This window comes from Mytilus galloprovincialis, chromosome 6 (assembly GCF_965363235.1).
Source record: "Mytilus galloprovincialis chromosome 6, xbMytGall1.hap1.1, whole genome shotgun sequence".
Lineage (NCBI taxonomy): Eukaryota > Metazoa > Mollusca > Bivalvia > Mytilida > Mytilidae > Mytilus > Mytilus galloprovincialis.
In genome coordinates this window covers 98,665,455-98,688,951 of record NC_134843.1, presented here as the reverse complement: position 1 = coordinate 98,688,951, position 23,497 = coordinate 98,665,455, and the positions used below count along the sequence as shown (strand labels likewise).

The following is a 23,497-nucleotide window of genomic DNA, read 5'->3' as shown; positions in this document are numbered from 1 at the left end:
GATGTTTTTTCTGTTTGTACAGTTTAATGAAGTTTCACATATTTTAAGATCATAAATTTCTGTATCCTATTGGAGTGCTCCATTGATAGGAGGAAATTATGGTCAACATTAACATGCAGTTACAACAGAGTACTCTGGGAATCTGGAAAATTGTCAATCATCAATTACCTGTGCAAGTCCTTTCCTATCTACTGACTTATGATATGCACGTGTCAAACAACGGAGAGAGCTGTTCCATACTCTATTACAAAACATTTTTTTTCGTCCCAAGGCCAGCTGATTTGTGATAAATAAGATACTGGTTCCAAATAGTGCAAAAGGAAACCAGTTTAAACGGAAGTCAGGGTTAACTTCCTCCAAATAGCCTCTTTTTCACGACGAATCATGGTTGTCGGCCAGGTGCTTATTCTCTCCTAATAAAATAGCCTTTTCAACATGTTATTTATAATGAAATAGCATTAGATCACTTAAAGATAATTTCATATAACAGAAATAACCACTCAAGTTAAAAATAAACGTTACAAACTAGTAAAATTGTTATAAATTAGAGGTATTTTCGTTCAAATTTTAAACACGTGGTTTCACTCAAAGATGTATTTGTGTAAATAAATACAAACGAAATGGAACTTATGTAATATTATAATCATGAATATTACTTTCTTTATCCATATGTTCTTTAAGCAATTCCCAACACTAGAAAAATGGGCGAATAGTTCTTTTCAGAGAGAGCAAAGTCGTCCCCTACCAACTCGTCCTTAAACCTTGAAATGGTTTGCTGTTATATTAGACAGGGCATTTCTTGATTTAAATATAAAGTGATCAGGACTTGAATGTATACACTTTTGCATATTTTCAAATTAATTATTGCTCTTTTTCAGTTAAGATTTGTTGAAATAGGCCGTGTGGCCTACATTGCCTATGGACCAGACCAAGGAAAACTATGTGCTATAGTTGATGTTATTGATCAGAACAGGGTGAGTTTATTGTCATTCTGATTACTTCAAACTTGAGCCTGTTGGCACAAATTGTCTCGATGTGTTTTCTCTTTCATGTATTTTGCTCAACATATTTTCCTCTCTGCTGTAAAAGGGTTAGTCCAAATAATTATGACGTCTTGAAAGGCTATTATAATTTTTTTCATTGACGCCTTACATCGACGTCATAACGCCAAACTCATATATTCAGTTGGACTTCCAGAAGGAATTTACTGCTTTATTAAAACGTTTAGCTGATTTCTCCTAAAGATGCTTCATTTTAGGTGTATAAAATATATTTTTTAACCAAACTCGGTACATTTTCACCGACCTGAATTTCCGGATAATGTAAAACAATGGTTCCGGAAATTCGGGTTTTACCGAGTTTGGTGTGAAAATTATTTTATAATCTTCTTAAAGGAAATCAGACAAACGTTTTAAAAAATGCAGTCGACATGTTCCCGCCTCGGATGGAATTGTTCCTTATATTATTATTTCTGTAGGGATTAATTGGAAATATTTTGCACAAACAAACACATAAAAGGTAAGAATTTTTGTTTATGCATTTTGTTTTAGCCTTCAATGAAAATTTGATGGCTAAATTGGGTCTCAAAGTTGAGAGCAAAATATGCTCTCAAAGTCCAACCGAAAATGGCGGCTTCAGCATTATGACGTCGATGTAAGGCGTCAAAGAAAAAAATTATAATAGCCTTTCAAGACGTCATAATTATTTGGACTATAAAAGGGTATGCTTTTGGATTGAGGATCAGCAGTATCAAATCTGACAGTTCTGTTAATGTAATGTGCCACTGTTTGTAGTTTGGCTTTTGTCTCTTGATGTTCATGCCATCTAGTCTGGTAACTACTTGACTAGTCCAAGTAATTATCATCTCTGGCAAGGCTATTTTAATTATTTTCTGGAATGCCTTCCTACGGCATAACGCTGAAGCCAAGGTGTCCCCCCAAAAAAATTAAAAAGCCTTTTCAGACGACATAATTATTTGGTCTCTACTTGACTTCCAGTTTCTGACTTTGTTGTACATTAACAAAAGATTTGGAGTATATATTGGTGAGATATAAACCCAACAACACTTTAAACCAGAAAGACATTAAGAGATCAACAAAATGAATGTCAAGCTCTTGTCTAGCTTTTCTCAGTGTATTGCAAAAAAAAAAACACATTCCAATTAAAATATTGTAAAATTTAATCAGTTTGCAGAATTCTCTTATTTATAAGTATAAATTGGAGTATTTTCAGTTTATCATTCATAAAGTTTATGATGTGGAAATTTTTTTATTTCTTATGACAAGCATAATTTTTTTATGAAGCCAAAGTAAAACCATAAATTGTTTGAATTATGATTACAGGCCTTGATCGATGGACCATGCACTGGTGTGTCCAGGAAACAGATTAATTTCAAAAACATTCATTTGACTGGTATCAGAATATCAATGCCAAGATCCCTCCGTACTGGTCTCCTGAAGAAAAAATGGGAAAGTGAGAAAGTACAAGAACAATGGGGAAAAACCACATGGGCCAAGAAAATAGCTAACAGAGAACTGGTATACATTTAGTTTTGTTTGGGTAAAGATTGCATAAAAAGCAATGGAAAGCCTTTGATACTGACTTGATATATTTATCTTCTCCAGTTTTATCGCTACATTCATTGACATTTGATAGTTCAAACAAATAAGTAAAGTGAAGTTATCCTTTATTGATGAAATCATGTTATATTTTAAAAAAAAAGTAGATATTGTAGTAACTGATGTGTATTTGAATTACCATACTTGTCAAGAATAGTCAAAAGAACTTGATTAGAATTAAATTAAAAATTTAATTGCATGTTCCAATCTTAAACAAGAAAGATTCATGTAGCTCCATTTCTAATTTATAATTTTCCTAGCTAAATGTAATTAAATGTTGTTTTGTGTTAAATTCTCAAAATTGCAAAATAAATGCAACCTTTATTCTTTAGTGCTTAAAAGCACTTCGATTAAAAATAAAAAAAATCAGTTTAAACAGTATAATAAGATCTTTAAATTGATGTAGATAATTGTACCAATATGCTCACATGTTTATTTCAAACTAACTTATAACAGATATTTCCTAAACGCCTTAATGGTGACAATGGTTGATTTTAATCCAAATACCATGGGGCCCGGGGAAAGAACATCCGTTCTGTTTGAATATTTCTTTGAATGTAAACAAAAAAATATTTAGTTTTGTAAATTTTAATTGGTTAATTATCATTCTTATCATTCTCTCCATTTATATCTTATATTTCCTTATTTCCTTGATTGGAAGAGGGTTGTATGACTATATCAATGAAGAGCCTTACTTTCTTGATAGGAATTGCCGTCATACTGGCAGTGCTGATAACAACATGTCAGAGATTTAGTCATTCATCAGACCTCAGGTCATCATTCCCTAATCTGTCAATTATTTCAAAAGATTAGTAAAAAATGCTTTAATTCTTTAAAAAGTTCAAAATCATATCGATTAACTTTTTCAAAAACATTATTCACCCAAAAGGTCTTTCCAATGTTTTAAATAAGACAGAGTCTTTTGAAACTATGGTGGATTAATAAGTTACTTAAGCTTGGTTCCATATAATCACTAGGAAAAAGTCAACACAATTTTTTTTGGGCCGTAGAAAGAAATTAACATTTCAAAATTTATCAGTAAAATTTCAACAATTATAATTTTCATGGCATTGGTTTAAATTTAAATTGATATAAACAAATCATTCATCAGTTTGTAATTATCTTTTCAGTATTAACTTTCTTTTAATTCTGTGGTAATTTACTCCCCTGATTTGAAGGTTGTTGAGATGACTAGATCAATGAAGAGCCTTACTTTCTTGATAGGAATTGCCGTCATACTGGCAGTGCTGATAACAACATGTCAGAGATTTAGTCATTCATCAGACCTCAATTTAGTCGTTCCTAAATTTGTCAATTTATATATAAGATGTGTGCTAAAGATTAGTTAAAATATTTTTATCTAACAAGAAGTTCTGCTTTTCATTACTTAGGGTCTAATGAAAAGTCCCATTCAATCAAAATCTTGAACTTTTTCAATTTTATTTCATCCAAATGGTCATGTGGCGTGTCTGAATTTAAAAAAAGACTTGAAAGTATTTATATGGACAAATAAGTTAGTTGGTTCCATATAATTGCCAGAATAGACACAAAATTGTTTTGGGCTCAGAAACTTCCAATTTTTTTAAGGATATAAGTAAAATATCTCCAATAAAAATTTATAAACTTTCTTTTAATTCTGTGGTAATTTATTTCAATGATAATGAACAGTGTTGAGATGACTAGATCAATAAAGAGCCTTACTTTCTTGATAGGAATTGCCGTCATAATGACAGTGCTGATAACAACATGTCAGAGATTTGGTCATTCATCACACCTCAATTCAATAAAAGATTCAATCCTAAATCTTTTCAGATGTTTGCTAAAAACCAGTACAAATTCTGTGATCTAATAAAAAGTTTTCCGTTAAGTACAAAGTATTCAACAAAAAGTCACAATTTATCAAAATTTAAATAAACTAAATGCAAAAATCATATTCACTCAAATGGTCTTCTTAGTTTAAAATTTATATAAAAAAGGGCATTTTGAAACTATGGTTGATAATGAAATGTCTTGGTTCCAAATAATCAACAGGATAGACCCAAAGTTGTTTTGGGCTCAGAAACTTAACATGCTTCCAAGGATATTGGTAAAATTGGACAGTTTCAAATTACCATTGATATAAATTACTTCCCTTATTTGAAGAGACTTGAGATGAATAATATCAATTTTCCAAATAATCTGATGATATAAACATGACTAGATCAATGAAGAGCCTTACTTTCTTGATAGGAATTGCCGTCATACTGGCAGTGCTGATAACAACATGTCAGAGATTTAGTCATGTATCAGACCTGGATTAAGTCAACCCTTAATCTGCTAGATACGGGCTAAAGACCAGTAAAAATCTTCTGATTTAATAAAAAAAATAAATCTGCTTTTCATTACTTAGTGTTGAACTTTTTCAATCTGGTTTTGGTGCAGGTCTAAAATTAAAAAAAACAAACTTATGAAACTATGGTGAATAAATAAGCAGGTGGGTTGGTTTTAAATAATCACCAGGATAGACACACAATTGTTTTGGGCTCAGAAATTAAATGTTTATAAGGATATAAGTAAAATGTCTCCATGATATAGATTTCCTAAAATATAAGCAAGTTATTCAACCTCTTTGTTAATCTTCATACAAAAATGAATTTCTTTTTATTCTATTGTAATTTATTTCAATGATTGGAAAAGTGTTGAGATGACTATATCAATGAAGAGCCTTACTTTCTTGATAGGAATTGCCGTCATACTGGCAGTGCTGATAACAACATGTCAGAGATTTAGTCATTTATCAGACCTCAATTTAATCATTCTCGAAGTGTTTTTTAAAACCCAGTTAAGAATAAATTTGTTTCAATTAAAAACAAATCTTTTCTGTTTGAAAAGTCCAAAAAGTAAAACTCATTCAGAATCTAACCGCCAAAAAAAATGATTAGAATCACATGTCCTGCAATAGGAAGCCCTTTGGAACTGACGAGGATTACTTAGAAAATCATCTGATCTATACTTTTCAAATTCTTTTAAATCTTAGTTAGCCAAATGAGATTAAACACGTTAGGCCAGACTTTTTATTTTATCTGTTTAACGAGAAAATTTGTAAAAAATTAGGGTCGAGGGGGCGAAATAAAAAAAAAATAAAAGTGCAAAATTGGTCCAGTCGACACTTAAAATAAAAATAAAACCATTGATTTTTTTTTTTTTTTTTTTTTTAGAATTTATCAAAATACAAGACTTATGAAATGAAAACAGACCAGCATATTAACCCAGAGAAATATAAATAAATACATATAGTTTATATATGTCTCTGGTTAACCCTTCTATTAATATAAACTTAAAAACTATGTTTTGATTCTGTATTTCCACTAATATAGATCCATGGCACCACTCAAATATATCAACCTCGCTGCATATACACTATATATGTATATACCAGTCACCCAGTCAGGAACCTCTTAGTGTATGCAGAGACATATATAATGTGTATATATATATGTCTCTGGTGTAATAGTCCCAGAGTTGAGCAACTTTAACCTATAAATTGAAACAATGCTTATACATGGAAATATATACATAAATCAAGAAGATCTAACCAAAAGTATGTTAATGCGTGTGGAATGTGTAATTTTCCCTTTTGGGATCAATTTGTCTGTCAGCAGTGCCATTCATGCGTCTGTAGTCATTATCGCAAGAATCCGGATTTCGGTCATAGCGGGTCCGATTCCGATGAAATCCCGATTCCGATCCGTAGTTCTACAAATTTAAATGTCGGACGAAGAAAAATTTACAAAAATAAATGATGTTTGATACGCTATTTGGAAAGGAATATGACGTTCCTAATGCAATACATGGATGACAAGTTTACTTGAAGCTAATTTCATCAAGTTCTAATGAAGTAATAACTGATTTTGCCGAAAGTTAGAATGATTTGATGTACGCTCTCGTGTAACTTGACAAGCATGAAAAGCATGCCACCAGCTTAAAAATCTTTTAGAAGAAAATATATCGTTTATGCCTTGAATTTCTTTACTTTTAAATGAAAATTGCTGTTTCATTGACTTTGTAAAAATTAAATATTACCGATAACGAAAGATGACTGAAAGCAAGTATCGTGAACAACACATTTTATTTGTTTCTGAGGATTTCGTAACAGTCGGCGGGAAAAATAATAATAAAAGTAAGAAGCACTACTTTTATTTTTATTCTAAAATCGGGAAAGGTGGAGTCGGTGGATCTCGTTAAACAGATAATAAAAAAAGTCTGGCCTTATGAAATGATGTCGATTAGGTGGAATTTTCACTTAGTTTTACTTTGTTTTGCTTTTTCTGAAAGACTGTTACCATTGATAGACTTAAAATAGCCATTCAAGGATTTTCTTTGTGGTTTGAATCAAGTTCGATAAATGCACATAATTTTATGACATCAGATCATGACTATATCAATGAAGAGCCTTACTTTCTTGATAGGAATTGCCGTCATAATGACAGTGCTGATAACAACACGTCAGAGATTTAGTCTTGTATCATCTGATCTCAATTTAACTGTCATTCCTCAAATAAATGTAAAAGCCCACTAAAAATTGTGTTGATACGATAAAAATAATTCTTTTCTATTCCAAATCTCACCTAAAAAGTTAATATTATCATTCATTTTTTTTCTGAAACTTATAAAAAAAATCTGTCCTGTAAATTTGGAAGACCTTTGGAACAGATCAGGTTAACCGAGTTATTTAGAAAATCATCTGTATATATGCCTTTAAAATACCTTTAAATTTATGTTAGCCAAATGAGATCTGATAATTACCAGGGAGATTAAACATGTCAAAAAATATTGTTGATAAGGTTTAGTTTTCACTTCATTTTACCTTGTTTGGCTTGATCTGGAAATGTTAGATAATTTATTTTTAATTTCATCAGAACAAGACTAGATCAATGAAGAGCCTTACTTTCTTGATAGGAATTGCCGTCATACTGGCAGTGCTGATAACAACATGTCAGAGATTTTGTCTTGTATCATCAATATGTTCAAATTCATAACAAAAAATACATTTAGCCAAGATGTTGCATTGGTAGGCATAAAAACTTGAAAGAAACCCTATATATAAATTTGAATTTTTCTGAGTTTAAAACCTTATTTTATTGTTCAATAGAAACATGAAAAAATCCTCTTTCACAAGAAAAAAACAAAGTCTGATAAAAATGTACAACATTTTTTTACCACATTTTCCATTCAGCATTGAGAATAGGATAATTTCTATTACCATTTTGTGTGAATTTAGAAACATGTGTTTGCATCATATTATTTAAGTGATAGCCTTGTACTAAATTACAAAGTCATTGTACATAAGAGAAGAGCCTCTTTTGTTTTAGAAGGATCTCTCAGATTTACATGACATATAAAAAAGAAGATGTGGTATGATTGCCAATGAGACAACTGTCCACAAGAGACCAAAATGACACAGACATTAACAGCTATAGGTCACTGTATGGCCTTCAACAATGAGCAAAGCCCATATCGCATAGTCAGCTATAAAAGGCCCCGATATGACAATGTAAAACAATTCAAACGAGAAAACTAACGGCCTTATTTATATAAAAAAAATACCCTGTATGTTATGTAAAATAAATCCTTTTTATACGACCGCAAAATTTGAAAAATTTTTCGTCGTATATTGCTATCACGTTGGCGTCGTCGTCGTCCGAATACTTTTAGTTTTCGCACTCTAACTTTAGTAAAAGTGAATGGAAATCTATGAAATTTTAACACAAGGTTTATGACCACAAAAGGAAGGTTGGTATTGATTTTGGGAGTTTTGGTCCCAACATTTTAGGAATTACGGGCCAAAAAGGGCCCAAATAAGCATTTTCTTGGTTTTCGCACTATAACTTTAGTTTAAGTTAATAGAAATCTATGAAATTTTGACACAAGGTTTATGACCACAAAAGAACGGTTGGGATTGATTTTGGGAGTTTTGGTTTCAACAGTTTAGGAATTAGGGGCCAAAAAAGGGCCCAAATAAGCATTATTCTTGGTTTTCGCACAATAACTTAAGTTTAAGTAAATAGAAATCAATGAAATTTAAACACAATGTTAATGACTACAAAAGGAAGGTTTGTATTGATTTTGGGAGTTTAGGTCCCAACAGTTTAGGAATTAGGGGCCAAAAAGGGATCCAAAAAAGCATTTTTCTTGGTTTTCGCACCATAACGTTAGTATAAGTAAATAGAAATCTATGAAATTTAAACACAAGGTTTATGACCATAAAAGGAAGGTTGGTATTGATTTTGGGAGTTTTGGTCCCAACAGAATATTATAAGGGGCCCAAAGGGTCCAAAATTAAACTTTGTTTGATTTCATCAAAATTGAATAATTGGGGTTCTTTGATATGCCGAATCTAACTGTCATGACTGTGTATGTAGATTCTTAATTTTTGGTCACGTTTTCAAATTGGTCTACATTAAGGTCGAAAGGGTCCAAAATTAAACTTAGATTGATTTTGACAAAAAATGAATCAGTTAGGTTCTTTGATATGCCAAATCTAAATGTGTATGTAGATTCTTAATTTTTGGTCCAGTTTTCAAATTGGTCTACATTAAGGTCCAAAAATTAAAGGGTCCAAAATTAAACTAAGTTTGATTTTAACAAAAATTAAATTCTTGGGCTTATTTGATATGCTTTATCTAAATATGTACTTTGATTTTTGATTATGGGCCCAGTTTTCAAGTTGGTCCAAATCAGGATTCCATATCAAGTATTGTGCAATAGCAATTAATTTTCAATTGCACAGTATTGCACAACAGCAAGAAATATCTAATTGCACAATATTGTGCAATAGCAATTAATTTTTAATTGGAGTTATCTTTCTTTGTATAGAATAGTAGTTGATAATATATGTTGGAAATTTGCCAGACATGACTATGATGTCATTTTCTATTTTTATTTGCCAATAACTTTATGTAAATAACTTCATTGGAAATTTGCCAATATAAAATGTTGCTGATGAAGCTTTTTTCCTTATCTTATCTAAAATGTTTTTAGATAATGTATGTTGGACATTTGCCAGACATGACTATGATGTCATTTTCTATTTTTATTTGCCAATAACTTTATGTAAATAACTTCATTGGAAATTTGCCAATATAAAATGTTGCTGATGAAGTTTTTTTTATTGTTTTATACAATAAACAATGTATATTCACTTTTACTACCAACCAATCTTTACCATTCAGTGATAACAAGCACTTTATTTTACATTTTAATATTTTATGATGTATTTAAAAGAGTAGTTATTGTTGCAAACTCCATTAGAAATTTGAATTGATATCAGTTTTGGAAAAAGGGAAACAGGGATGTGAAAAAAAAGGGGGGGGGGGTTAAATTTTTCTCATTTCAGATTTCATAAATAAAAAGAAAATTTCTTCAAACATTTTTTTGAGAGGATTAATATTCAACAGCATAGTGAATTGCTCAAAGGCAAAAAAAAACTTTTAAGTTCATTAGACCACATTCGTTCTGTGTCAGAAACCTATGCTGTGTCATGATCAACTATTTAATTTTAGATTTAAAAAGTTTGAAGAAGAAATCTTTAATTGATTTGTAAAATCTTGACATTTGTTTTGTGTAAAAAAAAACCATGTAATGTCAAAAATTTGATCACAATCCAAATTCAGAGCTGTATCACGCTTGAATGTTTTGTCCATACTTGCCCCAACTGTTCAGGGTTCGACCTCTGCGGTCGTATAAAGCTGTGCCCTGCGGAGCACCTGGTTAGCAAATCTTGCCATTGAAAGTAAATTTAAGGTGAACAATCTGTAAATATCATCAAAAAAAATTTCTGAGTTAATGTTGCTACAAGAATTGACCAAATAATGAGCAAAATGTAAATAAATGACTTTAATTTCCATTTTAATATACCAAAGTATCAGATGATATAACAAGACTATATCAATGAAGAGCCTTACTTTCTTGATAGGAATTGCCGTCATACTGGCAGTGCTGATAACAACATGTCAGAGATTTAGTCTTGTTATACCTTAATTTGTTTTTAGGAACTCAAGCATTTTCACCGGTCAATATCTGTTTCATTAAGCCCATGTGCTTGAGGTGTTGCATGATATTAGATAATTCATTTAAACATTATATTCAAGAAAAAGGAGCTTTAACTTTTGAAGTTTAAATTGGTGAATTTGATTAGTTTATATCGTCAATTTTACAGATATTATGTTTGTGTTTGCTTGTGGCAATGTGTGTTCAACTCGATTGTTATTCAACTAGGATTGCCAGTTGTCCTTGCCGAAGGTCATGGTTCTTCCTGGGTCCTAGAACAAAATGTGGCCACGATGATATAGCGTAGAGTGCTGAAATTGGCATTTAGACATTTTAAAACATTCAAATACTCAATATTAGTCCAATATCATAGAATAAAAACAGATTTGATAACTATTAATTGTATATTTTCAGAGGAGTAAGCTCTCAGATTTTGACAGATTTAAACTGATGAAGGCCAAGCAAGCTGTAAGTTTATTTTAGTTTCTGCAATAAACACTGAAGTCATTTTTAAAATAAATCGGAAGTAACAACAAAGAAAGTTGATGAAGATGTGGACTGTTACTTGTATAAAAATTCAGAATTTTATATGTAAAAAGTTATCAAAAGTCCAGGATTATAGTTTAGTACACCGTTCAGTGACGCTTATATCAAAACCTAATGAAAATTTCAGCTGTGTTTGAAGTCCTTTTGGTTTGTGCTGATGTCATATGTTTCCAAACAATTTCATTTACATGCTGTGAAATAGAATAATGGAGTTGATAAAACATTAAAAACACATTTTTCTTTAAAGTGAAAAAAATATTTATATGGAATGATTGGTTAATGTTTGATTAATGTCCAGTTAAGATATTTCATTCATGTTCAGGACAATATTTAAGTTCTGCTACAACATGTTAAGACTGTTTCCTGTTACTACAGAAAATGTTAATAAACAAAAAATCAAGGATTATTTGATGCATTTTGCACATTATGCTTGACGTACATGTATTTGTATACATGGTATAAAGTTGGTTTTTTTTAAATATATTCTCCTTTTCTTTCCAGAGAAACAGATTGATAAATGTTGAATATGGTAAACTGAGACTTCAGGCCAAGAAGGCTCCAGCTAAACCCAAGAGGATTAGGAAGCGTCCAAGCAAAAAATAAACACTCACTATTAAAGGGTTTAGAAATAAACTTCTGTTTTCTCTAATAAATCTTCAGTGGTAAAATCCAATTTTGCAAAGAAAGTAATCATGTGAAAAGTCAGACACTTTGAAGCTACATTCATGCCCCTGCCAAAGGCAACAGGGATATTAAGTGTAACCCACAACAAGCCATCTTTCAGTCTGCCCAATTGTGTTTCCACACTCTCAACTTCAGTTATACTCATTTAAATTTTATGAAGCTTACAACCAAAACTTGCAGACTCAGTTAAAATTTGGGCAGTGAGTCACTCAACTGTACTAGAGTAATCTCCCTTTAAAACATGGAAAATTGCTTATTTTTCAGGTTCCGCACAATTAGATGTCTCATCCAAATTTGGTCAAATTGTCACCTCTTACACTTTAAAATCTGTCTTGTCAGGTTGTCAAAGTAAAGATGCTTATCCAGATGTCTCGATAATCTTGGCGTGACACAAACCTTATATTTTTGAAGGTAGAACTTCATGTGTACATATGCATTATGTTTTGAAGTTTCTTTCTGGAATGGACTGATTGAAAAATGAATCTTCCAGTTATCCTGGAAAGGACAATATAATCATTGCAATGTGTACAAGTCTGTCGAAAAGTGGTTACCTGACCGTGACTGGAGTTTTTAAATCTTTGGTCAAGGTACAAAATGTATGTTTATTTCTCTGATACTATTTTAAAAGCAATAGGTCAGCTTTTGGTGCATATAATGATTGTGAAAGGTACATGGGTCCATCCCTCCGATACTGTTAGGAAGAAGTCGACTATATTTGTTGTTTAGAAAGAGTGAAAGATGAATTTGTCCATGTGACCGGGTTCATTGGTAATGTTAAATTAAATGTGAAACATTTGCCACTGGACTTGCATCAATAAAAAGTATAATAACCATGAACTCCAAGGAAAATGCAGAACGGAAATTCCCATATCAAATGGCTAAACCAATATCTTGAGCACATCAAATGATTGGAAATAAGTAATTTCACTAACATATCGAACTCAGAGGGAAATTCAAACAGGAAAGTCCGTAATCAAAAGAATGAACTAATGGATAACAACTGTCACATTCTTGACTTGGTGCTGGCATTTAAAAAATGGGTGATTAAACCTGGTTTTAAAACTTACTTAACCTCTCACTTGATGTTGTACGACAGTCCTGTCAAATTCCGTTTTGACGACGACGTGTGAACAAAATAAACAATAGGTAACAAGAGTGCACACGCTGAAATGTCTCGCCTTCTTTACTAATTGATATGTTGATAGTCCTAAGCTTTATTACAACTGTCACAAACTTGACTTTAACCAACATTAACTAATGAACCATGAAAATGAGGTCAAGGTCAGATGAACCATGCCAGGCAGACATGTACAGTTGACAATTCTTCCATACAACAAATAAAGTTGACCTATTGCTTATAGTTTAAGAAAAACACAAAAACTTAACACTGAGCAATGAACCGTGAAAATGAGGTCATGGTCAAATAAAACCTACGCGACTGACATATAGATCATAAAATATATCCGTACACTAAATATAGTTGACCTGTTGCATATAGAATTAGAAAAAGACAAAAACTTAACTTTGACCATTGAACCATGAAATTGAGGTCAAGGTCAGATGATGCCTGCCAGCTAGACGTGTACACCTTGCAATCATTCCATACACCAAATATAGAATACCTATTGCATATAGTATAAGAAAAACTTCACTGAACCACGAAAATGAGGTCAAGGTCAGATGACACCTGCCAGTTGGACATGTACACCTTACAGTCCTTCCATACAAGAACTATTGCTTACAGTATCTGAGATTTGGACTTGACCACCAAAACTTAACCTTATAAAAAAGATGATGTGGTATGATTGTCAATGAGACAACTATCCACAAAAGACCAAAATGACACAGACATTAACAACTATAGGTCACTGTACGGCCTTCAACAATGAGCAGAGCCCATACCGCATAGCGAGCTATAAAAGGCCCCGATAAGACCATGTAAAACAATTCAAATGAGAAAACTGATGGCCTTATTCATGTAAAAAAATGAATGAACAACAAATATGTAACACACAAACAAACGACAACTACTGAGTTACAGGCACATACATAAATAATGTGGCGGGGTTAAACATGTTGGCGGAATCCCAACCCTCCCCCTAACCTGGGGCAGTGGTATAACAGTACAACATAAGAACGAACTATAAAAATGTTCACTGATCCGTGAAATGAGGTCGAGGTCTAGTGAAAACAAGGTTAGGTTTTGATAGTCAAGTCCATATCTCAGATACTATAAGCAATAGGTCTACTAGATTCTGCGTATGGAAGGACTGTAAGGTGTACGTGTCCAACTGGCAGGTGTCATCTGACCTTGACCTCATTTTCATGAATTGTCGTTATAAATGGACTTGATATTCTGTCAGTTATAACTTTCTTGAACTATACTGGATTTCTACCAATCTTGGATAGGAGCTTGTTTTTATACGACCGCGAAAATTAAAAAAAAAAATGGTCGTATTTTGCTATCACGTCGTCAGCGTCGTCCGAAGACAGATGGTTTCCAGATAATAACGTTTGTATAATTAAATAGAAATCAAGAAGATTTTAACACAATGTTTATAACCACAAAAGAAAGGTTGGGATTGATTTTGGGGGTTATGGTCCCAAAGGTTTAGGAATTAGGGGCCCAAAACAAGCATCTATTTAGTTTCAGAACAATAACTTGTGTATAAGTATTTCAATTGCTCGGAAATTGTACCACAATGTAATACCATAAGTAGAAGGTTGGGATTTATTTTAAGGGTTATTGGACAACAGTAGAAATTTAGGGCCAAAAGGGGTCAAAAACAAGCATTTTTATAGTTTCCGGACAATAACTTGTGTGTAAGTGTATGGACTTCTCTGACATTGTACCACGAGGTTCCATATAACAAAGGGAAGGCTGAGATTGAGTTTGGGTGAATAAGTTGGAATAAGGGGCCAAAAAGAAGCATTTTTCTAGTTTACTGACACTAATTGTGTTTAAGTGTATGGATCTCTCTGAAATTATACTACAAAATTTCTTACTACAAAGGAAAGTCTGGAATTGAGTCTTGGGGTTTCTGCTCCAAGGGGGGTTTCAATAAGTTGGGGGCCAAAAAAAGGGGCCCAAATAAGCATTTTTGTAGTTTCCAGTCAAAAACTTGTGTTTAAGTGTATAGATCTCTCTGAAATTATACCGTAAGTTTCCATACTACAAAGAGAGTTATGGCTCAAATCTTTTAGCAATTAGGGGCAAAAAGGGGATAAACAAGGGTTTTTCTGGTTAAAGGACAATTTAAAAGCAGTGCAATTCCATTTAAAGAATATATATTACTGTTATATACAACTCGTCTAAACATCAACCCAACAATGTTAGATCTGTAAATTTGCTTTCGCAAATTTTTTGTTCTTCCCTCGCCGGGATTAGAACCCATGCTACTGAGATATCGTGACACCAAATCGCCTGCACTGTTGCCGTCCCGCTAGACCACACGACCACCTGGGCTTCACAATAATAAAGCTTTCGGTGGCCGTGTGTTACCTTTCCTCGTCAGTTTTAATCTAGCGTCGTAGTGCAGCACATGATATATAAGGCATGGAGATGTTATTGTTACAGATCAGCTCAATTATCTATAGTAAAGGATCCTACAAATTAGTGCAAGATACAGTCACAGAAGATAATTATATTTATAAGTACGTCTGAGTCAGTGACAACTCTACAACAGATTTATCTATATATATATATATATATATATATATGTTTGATTACCTCCCTTACACTGCTTGAAAATTATGTATTAAGAAATGATGATTGTCTTCAGATTATTAGCTGTAAAAAAAATTAGAAGTTACTATAAATTAATATCAATTTTACCCATGACTGTATGTCATTTTATATTTTAATATTTCATAATGTATTATTGTTGTTACCTCCATTAGAAATTTGAATTGAGATCATTTTTGGAATAAGGGAAAGTTGGAGGTGAAAATGGGACCTTTTTTCTCATTTCAGATTTCAGAAATTAAAAAGATTTTTTTTTTTCAAATATTTTTTGGTGAGGGGATTAATATTCAACAGCATAGTGAATTGCTCAAAAGCAACAAAAAAAATAAGTTCATTAGACCACATTCATTCTGAGTCAACTATTTAATCACATTCCAAATTCAGAGCTGTATCAAGCTTGAATGTTGTGTCCATACTTGCCCCATCTGTTCAGGGTTCAACCTCTGCGGTCGTATAAAGCTGCCCCTTCCGGAGCAGCTGGTTGATGATAAGATAGTATTCAGAAGTTCATTTTGTAAAAAAAAAAATCCGGTTTATCCGTACATAACTTATAAATGCACTTAGTTTTCTGCCAGTTAACATTACTATCACTCTTGTTAAAGAAATTTAATAACTTTATTAAACTACTTGTATCCTGGATTTCTACCAAACTTAGACAGAAACTTGTTTATGAGTCTTTATGTAGACGAAACGCGCGTCTGGTGTACTAAATTATAATCCTGGTACCTTTGATAACTATTATGATCACAAGATAGTATCTAGAAGGACATTTTGTAAAAATATATTTCCTGTTCTTCCATATTTACTTTATTATATATGAACATAGTTTTTATTACAGTTAACATTACATACAATCTGCATTTAAAGTTCCTAAAACATTCATCAGCTTCATAAAGTAGGCGAGAGACTGGGTTTAAAAAGCATTGTGGATTATTTCTTTTAGACGATTTTTCTATTTCCCAAAGGGAATGGTGGTATACAGGGTTGAAAAATCCAAAGTTTTGTTAGAACTTATTCCAGAAAAAGATTGAGATTTAAAATACTCTTATAAGTTCTCTTTCACTGCGGACAGAATTTTGGTTGATCTAATGGACAACTCGTTAGTCGAACATGCAGATGAGCCGACAATGTACTGCTGTTTGTACGGAATCTTGTGAAGCTTAGGTATCCAATACAAACAAGGGTAAGTCCTCGGATTTGTCGTTCAATGCAATGTTCGTTGAAGTTATGAAGTACTTATGATTCACCAAAATCTCATCCTTGTCAAATGATATGTCTTTGCATGTGGGTTTACCCGAGTGTTCATTTATTTCTTATTCTTTTACAAACCAGTGAGATCTTGCATGGCACTGTTATACTATAGCCTGCACAAGCTGGCATAGATAGTATTCATTGTGCTCGTTGGGATTCACCCATTCCTCTGCCATTGGTTATACTTCCAGAAGATTTGACACTTCTCATCAATATCTGATCTACAGTCAGATGTGTAGAAAGACAACTAAAAAAACGGTGTGTCCTACTAAGTACGTAGTATTGATGAAAAACAAATCTATTATCCATATTTAAAAAGGAACTTTTCATGTTAACAGTCATAACAAAAAAGCTCTTATTAACATTCTTTGTGACATGCGTAAGGATAATGACATTAGATGTAAGAATGCAACTGATGATGCAGATCTTTTTTATTGCGCTAACAGTTATGCGGATTTATTAGTGTTACTTATTCATCATGTTAATCAGCAGTACAAAAGGGTTATTTTTTTTTTAAATCTGACAAAATGGCAATAAACAAAACAAAACAAAATATGGAAATTACAAGACTAAGGATTATGAGAGCCGTGGTGTAGTGGTTAGTCCAAGTAAAAGATATATGTTATGAAGTTATAGAGGTTTTTTTTTTACCAGAAATGGCTATAGTTGAGATGATTCAAAATGTAACTAATCATTGTGATATTAACAGTATTGTAAAAAGATATAATACTTTAAAAGTTGTATTGCCTAAAGAATGGACAGAAATTATTCATAAAAATATTCATAGGAGAAATGTTTCTCGCTCTATAAATATTAATGTCATTTTCAAAGACAAATTGTCAGAGTTTTCTATGTGTTCGACAAAAGAATAGTATTTATTACTTACTAGTAAACTATGTCAGCATCCTATTTGCTATAAAAAGTGGACGGAAGTTTTTGAGATTGAAGAGAATGATCTTTGTAAAGTATGGAAAAACGTTAATTTTTATTGGAAACCATCTATATTAATGGATCTGGATTTCAAAATAGCACATTATTGTATTTTCACAAATTCTAAACTTATGACTATGAAACTTATAAATTACAATGTATGTGATGTATGTGAAAAGGAAGTAGAAAATATCACTCATTTATTTCTATTATGTTCTGAATTAGTAGAATTTCATCTGTTTATGCAACAAAAGTTGTCAGTTTTATTTGATAATGTTGATTCTGACAAAATTGGAAATTTAGTGTATGAAGAGGTATTTATGTTTGGTTTATTTGGATCTATCAAAGGCGTAAATGTAAGTTTTGTCAATTTCATGTTATCTATAGCGAGATATTGTATCTTCAGAAGAAGGAATTTACTTAAAAATTTAAACAGTAATGTTGATCTTATTAGACCATTTAAATACACTGTAAAACATTATATAACTTACCTGTATGAATATTTGTGTGATGCAAGATGTATGAGAAATGTTTTTGAGAAACACTTTTTAAAGAATAATATTCTGGTACAAGAAACCGAAAGTGTCATAACATTTAATTTCTAATTATTGTGCTGATTATATATGTCATTATACATAAAAACATTGCCTTGTGATATTTTTGTGTAATATGTAATATATCTGTTGTATATATATGTTGAAGAATTGAATAAAGATAAAAAAAAAAAAAAAAATAAAAAAAAATAAAAAGTGCATCGGACTACTAACACAAAGGTTCCTTGTTCGATTCCCGTTTGGGATAAAAATTTCAGGATCTCAATTTTCGGCTCTCCCTTGACACCATCTGCGAGTATGGTCTTGAGGAAACGATGAAAGTTCGTCGGAAGGGGACGATAAATGGCTGGCCCGTGTTAAGAGAGCCATATCTCTTGCACGTTAAAGACACCCTTGTAGATTTCGAAAAAGAGAAGGCTAATTCCGCTACAAGGCAGCACTCGCACCCGCAAAGTGGAAAAAGATTAATATAAGTTGCAAAACTTGTTTCCCAATCCACTATAAATAAATATGTTTAAACTAAGACTAAGGACATTTTGGGAAGAAGTTTTGTGAATTGTTTCCTTCTTTGCATTCTATAACAGGTTGTGACTCACGTCAAGGCTTTTTGCAATAGGAACAGGACTTGAATTAAAAAAAAACTTAACCAAGAATATCTGAAAATGCTAGGTCACGTTTCATGAATAACAATGTATTAAAGCAGATATCATCAAAGCAGCAGAAGAAGCGCTCAGGTGTTTGAGTACTTCCTTTTGAAGGACTTCAAATTCTTCTCTGGAGAAAATTCACATCCAGAGTGCATGATTACTGGAATTACATCGGTTCAGGTGAAAGTTTACCACCAACAACAGATTCAGGGCAATTTCAGTCTCAAAGAGTGTAATATATCATATGTGCCTAAACATGGATGTCATAAGAAGTTGACATAGATCCTACATACTATGGTTGGGAAATCAAACGTAGAAAACTTTGTCAAATTTTGATCGATCTGCCTCCTGCACCTGATAAACTTCTTAACATTATTATATACAACTGTAAGCAAAAATGCGACACCAAATGATGAGTCTGTAGAAAAAAATGGTCTTCAGTTGTAGGTAATATGCGGTGAATGTCGTGGTTTGAATTGTTTTAATTCTGTTCCCATTGCTGAATCTGACTTATGAATGAATAGATATTTGTTGTATACAGAAAACTATGAAAGATTCTTTTAAAGACTAAGGTTTCAACTCCCTCGGGCAAAGTTGACTTTAAATGAATTTGGTTATTTATTTTAGGTATTTTTGTCATATAGCACTTCAACGATTTCGGTATTTATACATCAGATTTCAAATGATTGGCTTTTGAGCGTTCCTGATGAAGGTAAATCCAAAAAAACTTTTCGGACGCATAGAATTAGTAAGCCGTGTTGTTCTCAATTTTATTTATGGATGGTCAACGCATCTTTGATTTTCGATTAAAATATCTTGGTGGTTAAAATAGTATGAATTTTCGCATTGCACTTTTTCATATAAAGTTATTAATTGATTTTAACCAACATCTTAATTTAATTTCTGAAAAATTATGAATATTATCTGTTTTTGATGATTTTCCCCCCAAATTCAGCTTTTTTCACCCCAAAAATCAGTTATTTTCATAATTCTTTTTACAATGAATTTTGTTTGATCTGATTATCCTTATATTAAGATTTGCATTATTCTAATTTGAAATTATTAAAAACCGTGAAATCTCCAAATGGGTGTTTTTTTTCCAGTGTTTAACGAATTTAGGATGATTTTGCTATATTTTACCCAAAATTATCATTTATCCAATTAAGGATTGGTGTAAAGTTTTGAAATAATTAAAACAGAGGTTTGTGTCATTTTTGAAATATCATATGAACTTCTATTACCTTTTTTATATTTTTCCTGTCTGTTTTTGTAATCAACTCACGTTTTGTGATTCTCAAATTCCAATAAAATTTTTATGTTTTTGAGCTAAAATTTCATGTTTATAGAATAAATAGTTGTCAAAGGTACCAGGATTATAATGTAGTACACCAGACTATTCGTTTCGTCAATAAAAACATTTTTTGAATTATGTCATTTCATGAACACTGTATGAACTGTTCTGAAACTTTTAGTTATGAGTATCCTCTAAAATAAATGTTTAACAAGCTTTTCCAAGTTTTTCACTATTTATAAAAAAAAAAAATGATATTTTTCACCCAAAAAAATCAATTTTCCGTCTGAGATATCTTTGTGACTTTTAGTATGTTTCAAAGAAAGCCTTTTAGAATTGAAAAATACCAAAACAAATTCTGTTGCAATTTTTTGAGGATGGCCACATTTTTCATCTATTTTGACTAGACTATGGGGTGGGTTTCGTGTTGCTAAGTTTTAAGTTTTCTATATTTGGTATTCTAAACTGTTGTTTTTTTTTTACCTTTTGCAATGGCATTGTCAGTTTGTTTTCGATTTACCAGTTTGCTATCCCTATGGTATCTTCCACCCTTATTTTAGAGTAAAATGTGTGGTTCAAACTGAAATGGAGAATATTCAGTTAAATACACTTTCATTCCATTCTCAACTTTATCTATGTACAAAAATGGATTCAAAGCTTCTCTCTCTCGAGATTCAAAAGTAAACAACAAGGGTCGAATCCGTTATACAATATGCAAGACCTGGAATAAAAAGTAAAATTACAAAAATACAGAACTGCGAGGAAAACTCATTATGGAATGCTGAATCAAAATTGCTGAATCAAAAGCTCAAACATATCAAACGAACGAATAACAACTGTCATATTTCCGACCTGGTACAGGAAGTAAACGGTGGATTAAACCTGGTTTTATAGCTAGGTTAACCTCTCACTTGTATTGTGTGGAATATTGATATACACATATTAAGTGATACTTTTTAAATGTTATTACATAAAAAAGGAAATTTCCCAAAGAGGACCATTGTTAGTTAGTTATACAGTTCAGTCATCAACCGAAATCCATAACCCAATTATGAAGTAGACATCACTGCATCTATTGTATCCTCCTGTTTTTTCAAGTTCAATAGCATACTTGACACAAAGAGTGGTCAAACTTTGAACAAATAAAAAGTAAAATCACAAAAATACTGAACTCCGAGGAAAATTCAAAATGAAGTCCTTAATCAAATGGCAAAAATCAAAAGCTCAAACACATCAAACGAATGGACAACAACTGTCATATTCCTGACTTGATTGTTTTTTTTTTCTGATGTAGAAAATGGTGGGTTGAACCTGGTTTTATAGGGCTTATCCTCTCATTTGTATGACAGTCGCATCAACTTCCATTAAATTGACAAGTCGTGAACAGAACAAACAGACTTAATGGATAACAATTTAGGGGCACAGTAGTCAACATTGTGTTATAATCTTAATTATAATAAAAACAAACAATATTTTACAAAGAAGCACAAAAAGGCATATTTCAAAGTTAACCTCATTCATTGCTTCTAATTTTTGTATTGTATTTATGTACATTAAATCCATGTAAAGGAGAGTAAATTCTATGAAACGAGGAAAACTGCAATTGTTTTATTTCGCCCTCTTTTATCATTCTGCATAAGTAGCGCATGTATGAAGTTTGTAGATTTTGGAATTAATTTGGATCATAATTTAATTCCCAAATCCGTAAAATACTAGATAGCTATACACATTATCTGAAGCCCGGTCTTGATTGCTATTCGAATAAGTAATTTTTAAAAGAGCTTGGCAGACAATATTAGTTACATAGTGTGCTAGTGACCCCATATATAACGTATTATGTCACTAGCACACTATGTAACGAATTTATCTTACCGACTATCTTAACGTGTAAAATTTAGACTAGTGACCTATCAAAATGACACACACAGTCAGCATTACCATGATTAAGAAACTACTTCCTTTGATCCTACAAAAACAGATGCCAACAATGACAACTTGTTAGATTTAAATGTGTTTTATGAATTTATTTCACTTAATCATCACTTTCTTCGTCTGTTGAAACCTTTAAGATTTTTTCTCAGTACTGTTTTGTTTTTCTAAAGGGACGTAACACCACTACTAACCGTGTATGAAATAAGCCCCGCCTCCTAATAACCTTATATGGAATATAAAGGGACGTAACTCCACTACTAACCGTGTATGAAATAAGCCCCGCCTCCCAACTAACCTAATATTAAATATACACGGTTTCCACGAGGACGCTTTTAACCAATCATATTCCTAGAAATGTATAGGAGGTAAGATAAAACAGCTTATTATCAAAAGACTATACAGAAAATATCAGGTAGACAACAAAACCCATAAATCAGACAACTGCACGTCTTGAAGAAATACATATTGACGAACACGAACCTCACCAAAATTGTGTATTTAATTCTTATTCTTCTGAAGATTAAGCCAGTTATACGCTAGTATATAGACACTTATGTAATGTGCGTATCCAATAGCATACTAGTATACAATAGAGTGAAGAAAGATTCAGTTATTTTTTACGACTACATTCAAAATGAATATGAATAGGACCAGGCGATTTTCTCTGTAGTAAGCGGAGGTATGGCTGGCTACAAAACTAGGTTCAACCCACAATTTTCCCTAAAAATGTCCTGTACCAAGTCAGGAACATGGCCATCGTTATATTGTAGTTCGTTTCTGTGTGTGTTGTATTTTAGTGGTATGTTTCTGTTGTGTCGTTGTTCCCATCTTATATTTGATGTGTTTCCCTCCGTTTAAGTTTGTAAACCGGACCTGTTTTTTTTTCTCAATCGATTTATGAATTTAGAACAGCGGTATATTACTGTTGCCATTATTTATTATTTTGATCGGATTGTACGAAGTCTGCAATATGACAGTTGTTTTCCATTCGTTTGATATGTTTGAACTTTAGATTTTGTCACTTGTAAAGGGATTTTCCGTTTTAAAATTTCACTGCAGTTCGGTATTTTTGTTATTTTACTTTGTACTTGATACAGCAAAAAAATATTGTTTGATGCTATGTCTGCAATGACAACAACATTTTTGTCATTGAGAAAAAGATAGGTATCTTCCTAAAATGGTAGTTACAAATAGTTTTTAAAGTATGAAAAAGGTGAAACTAAACACAAAAACACAGGTTAAGCTTTTTGTAGATGTAAAAAAAACAACGC

General features: G+C 32.0%; 2 protein-coding genes across 3 annotated transcripts in view; one reads left to right on the top strand and one right to left on the bottom strand.

Annotated features, from left to right (window-relative positions):
- Positions 1–324, bottom strand: part of LOC143080903 (putative D-lactate dehydrogenase, mitochondrial) — a 28,761-nt gene extending 28,437 nt beyond the window's left edge. The window contains exon 1 of one of the 2 annotated variants that reach the window (XM_076257056.1): positions 169–324. In XM_076257056.1, coding sequence (XP_076113171.1) covers positions 169–255 — 87 coding nt within the window. In that variant the 5' untranslated portion in view covers positions 256–324. The remainder of the gene's footprint in view (positions 1–168) is intronic. The other variant, XM_076257057.1, reaches the window with a different exon arrangement.
- On the top strand, positions 268–11,825 carry LOC143080904 (large ribosomal subunit protein eL14-like). Its single transcript, XM_076257058.1, has 5 exons — positions 268–399; positions 879–974; positions 2,343–2,537; positions 11,061–11,114; positions 11,694–11,825. The coding sequence occupies exons 1-5, from the start codon at positions 385–387 to the stop codon at positions 11,793–11,795; spliced, it is 462 nt and encodes a 153-aa protein (XP_076113173.1). The 5' UTR covers positions 268–384; the 3' UTR covers positions 11,796–11,825.
- The last annotated feature ends 11,672 nt before the right edge of the window (positions 11,826–23,497 follow it).

Excerpts from the sequence above, each read along its gene's own strand:
- LOC143080904 (XM_076257058.1), top strand. Across the intron at positions 975-2,342 it reads ATGTTATTGATCAGAACAGG|GCCTTGATCGATGGACCATG; the intron begins GTGAGTTTATTG and ends TTATGATTACAG. Across the intron at positions 2,538-11,060 it reads AAATAGCTAACAGAGAACTG|AGGAGTAAGCTCTCAGATTT; the intron begins GTATACATTTAG and ends GTATATTTTCAG.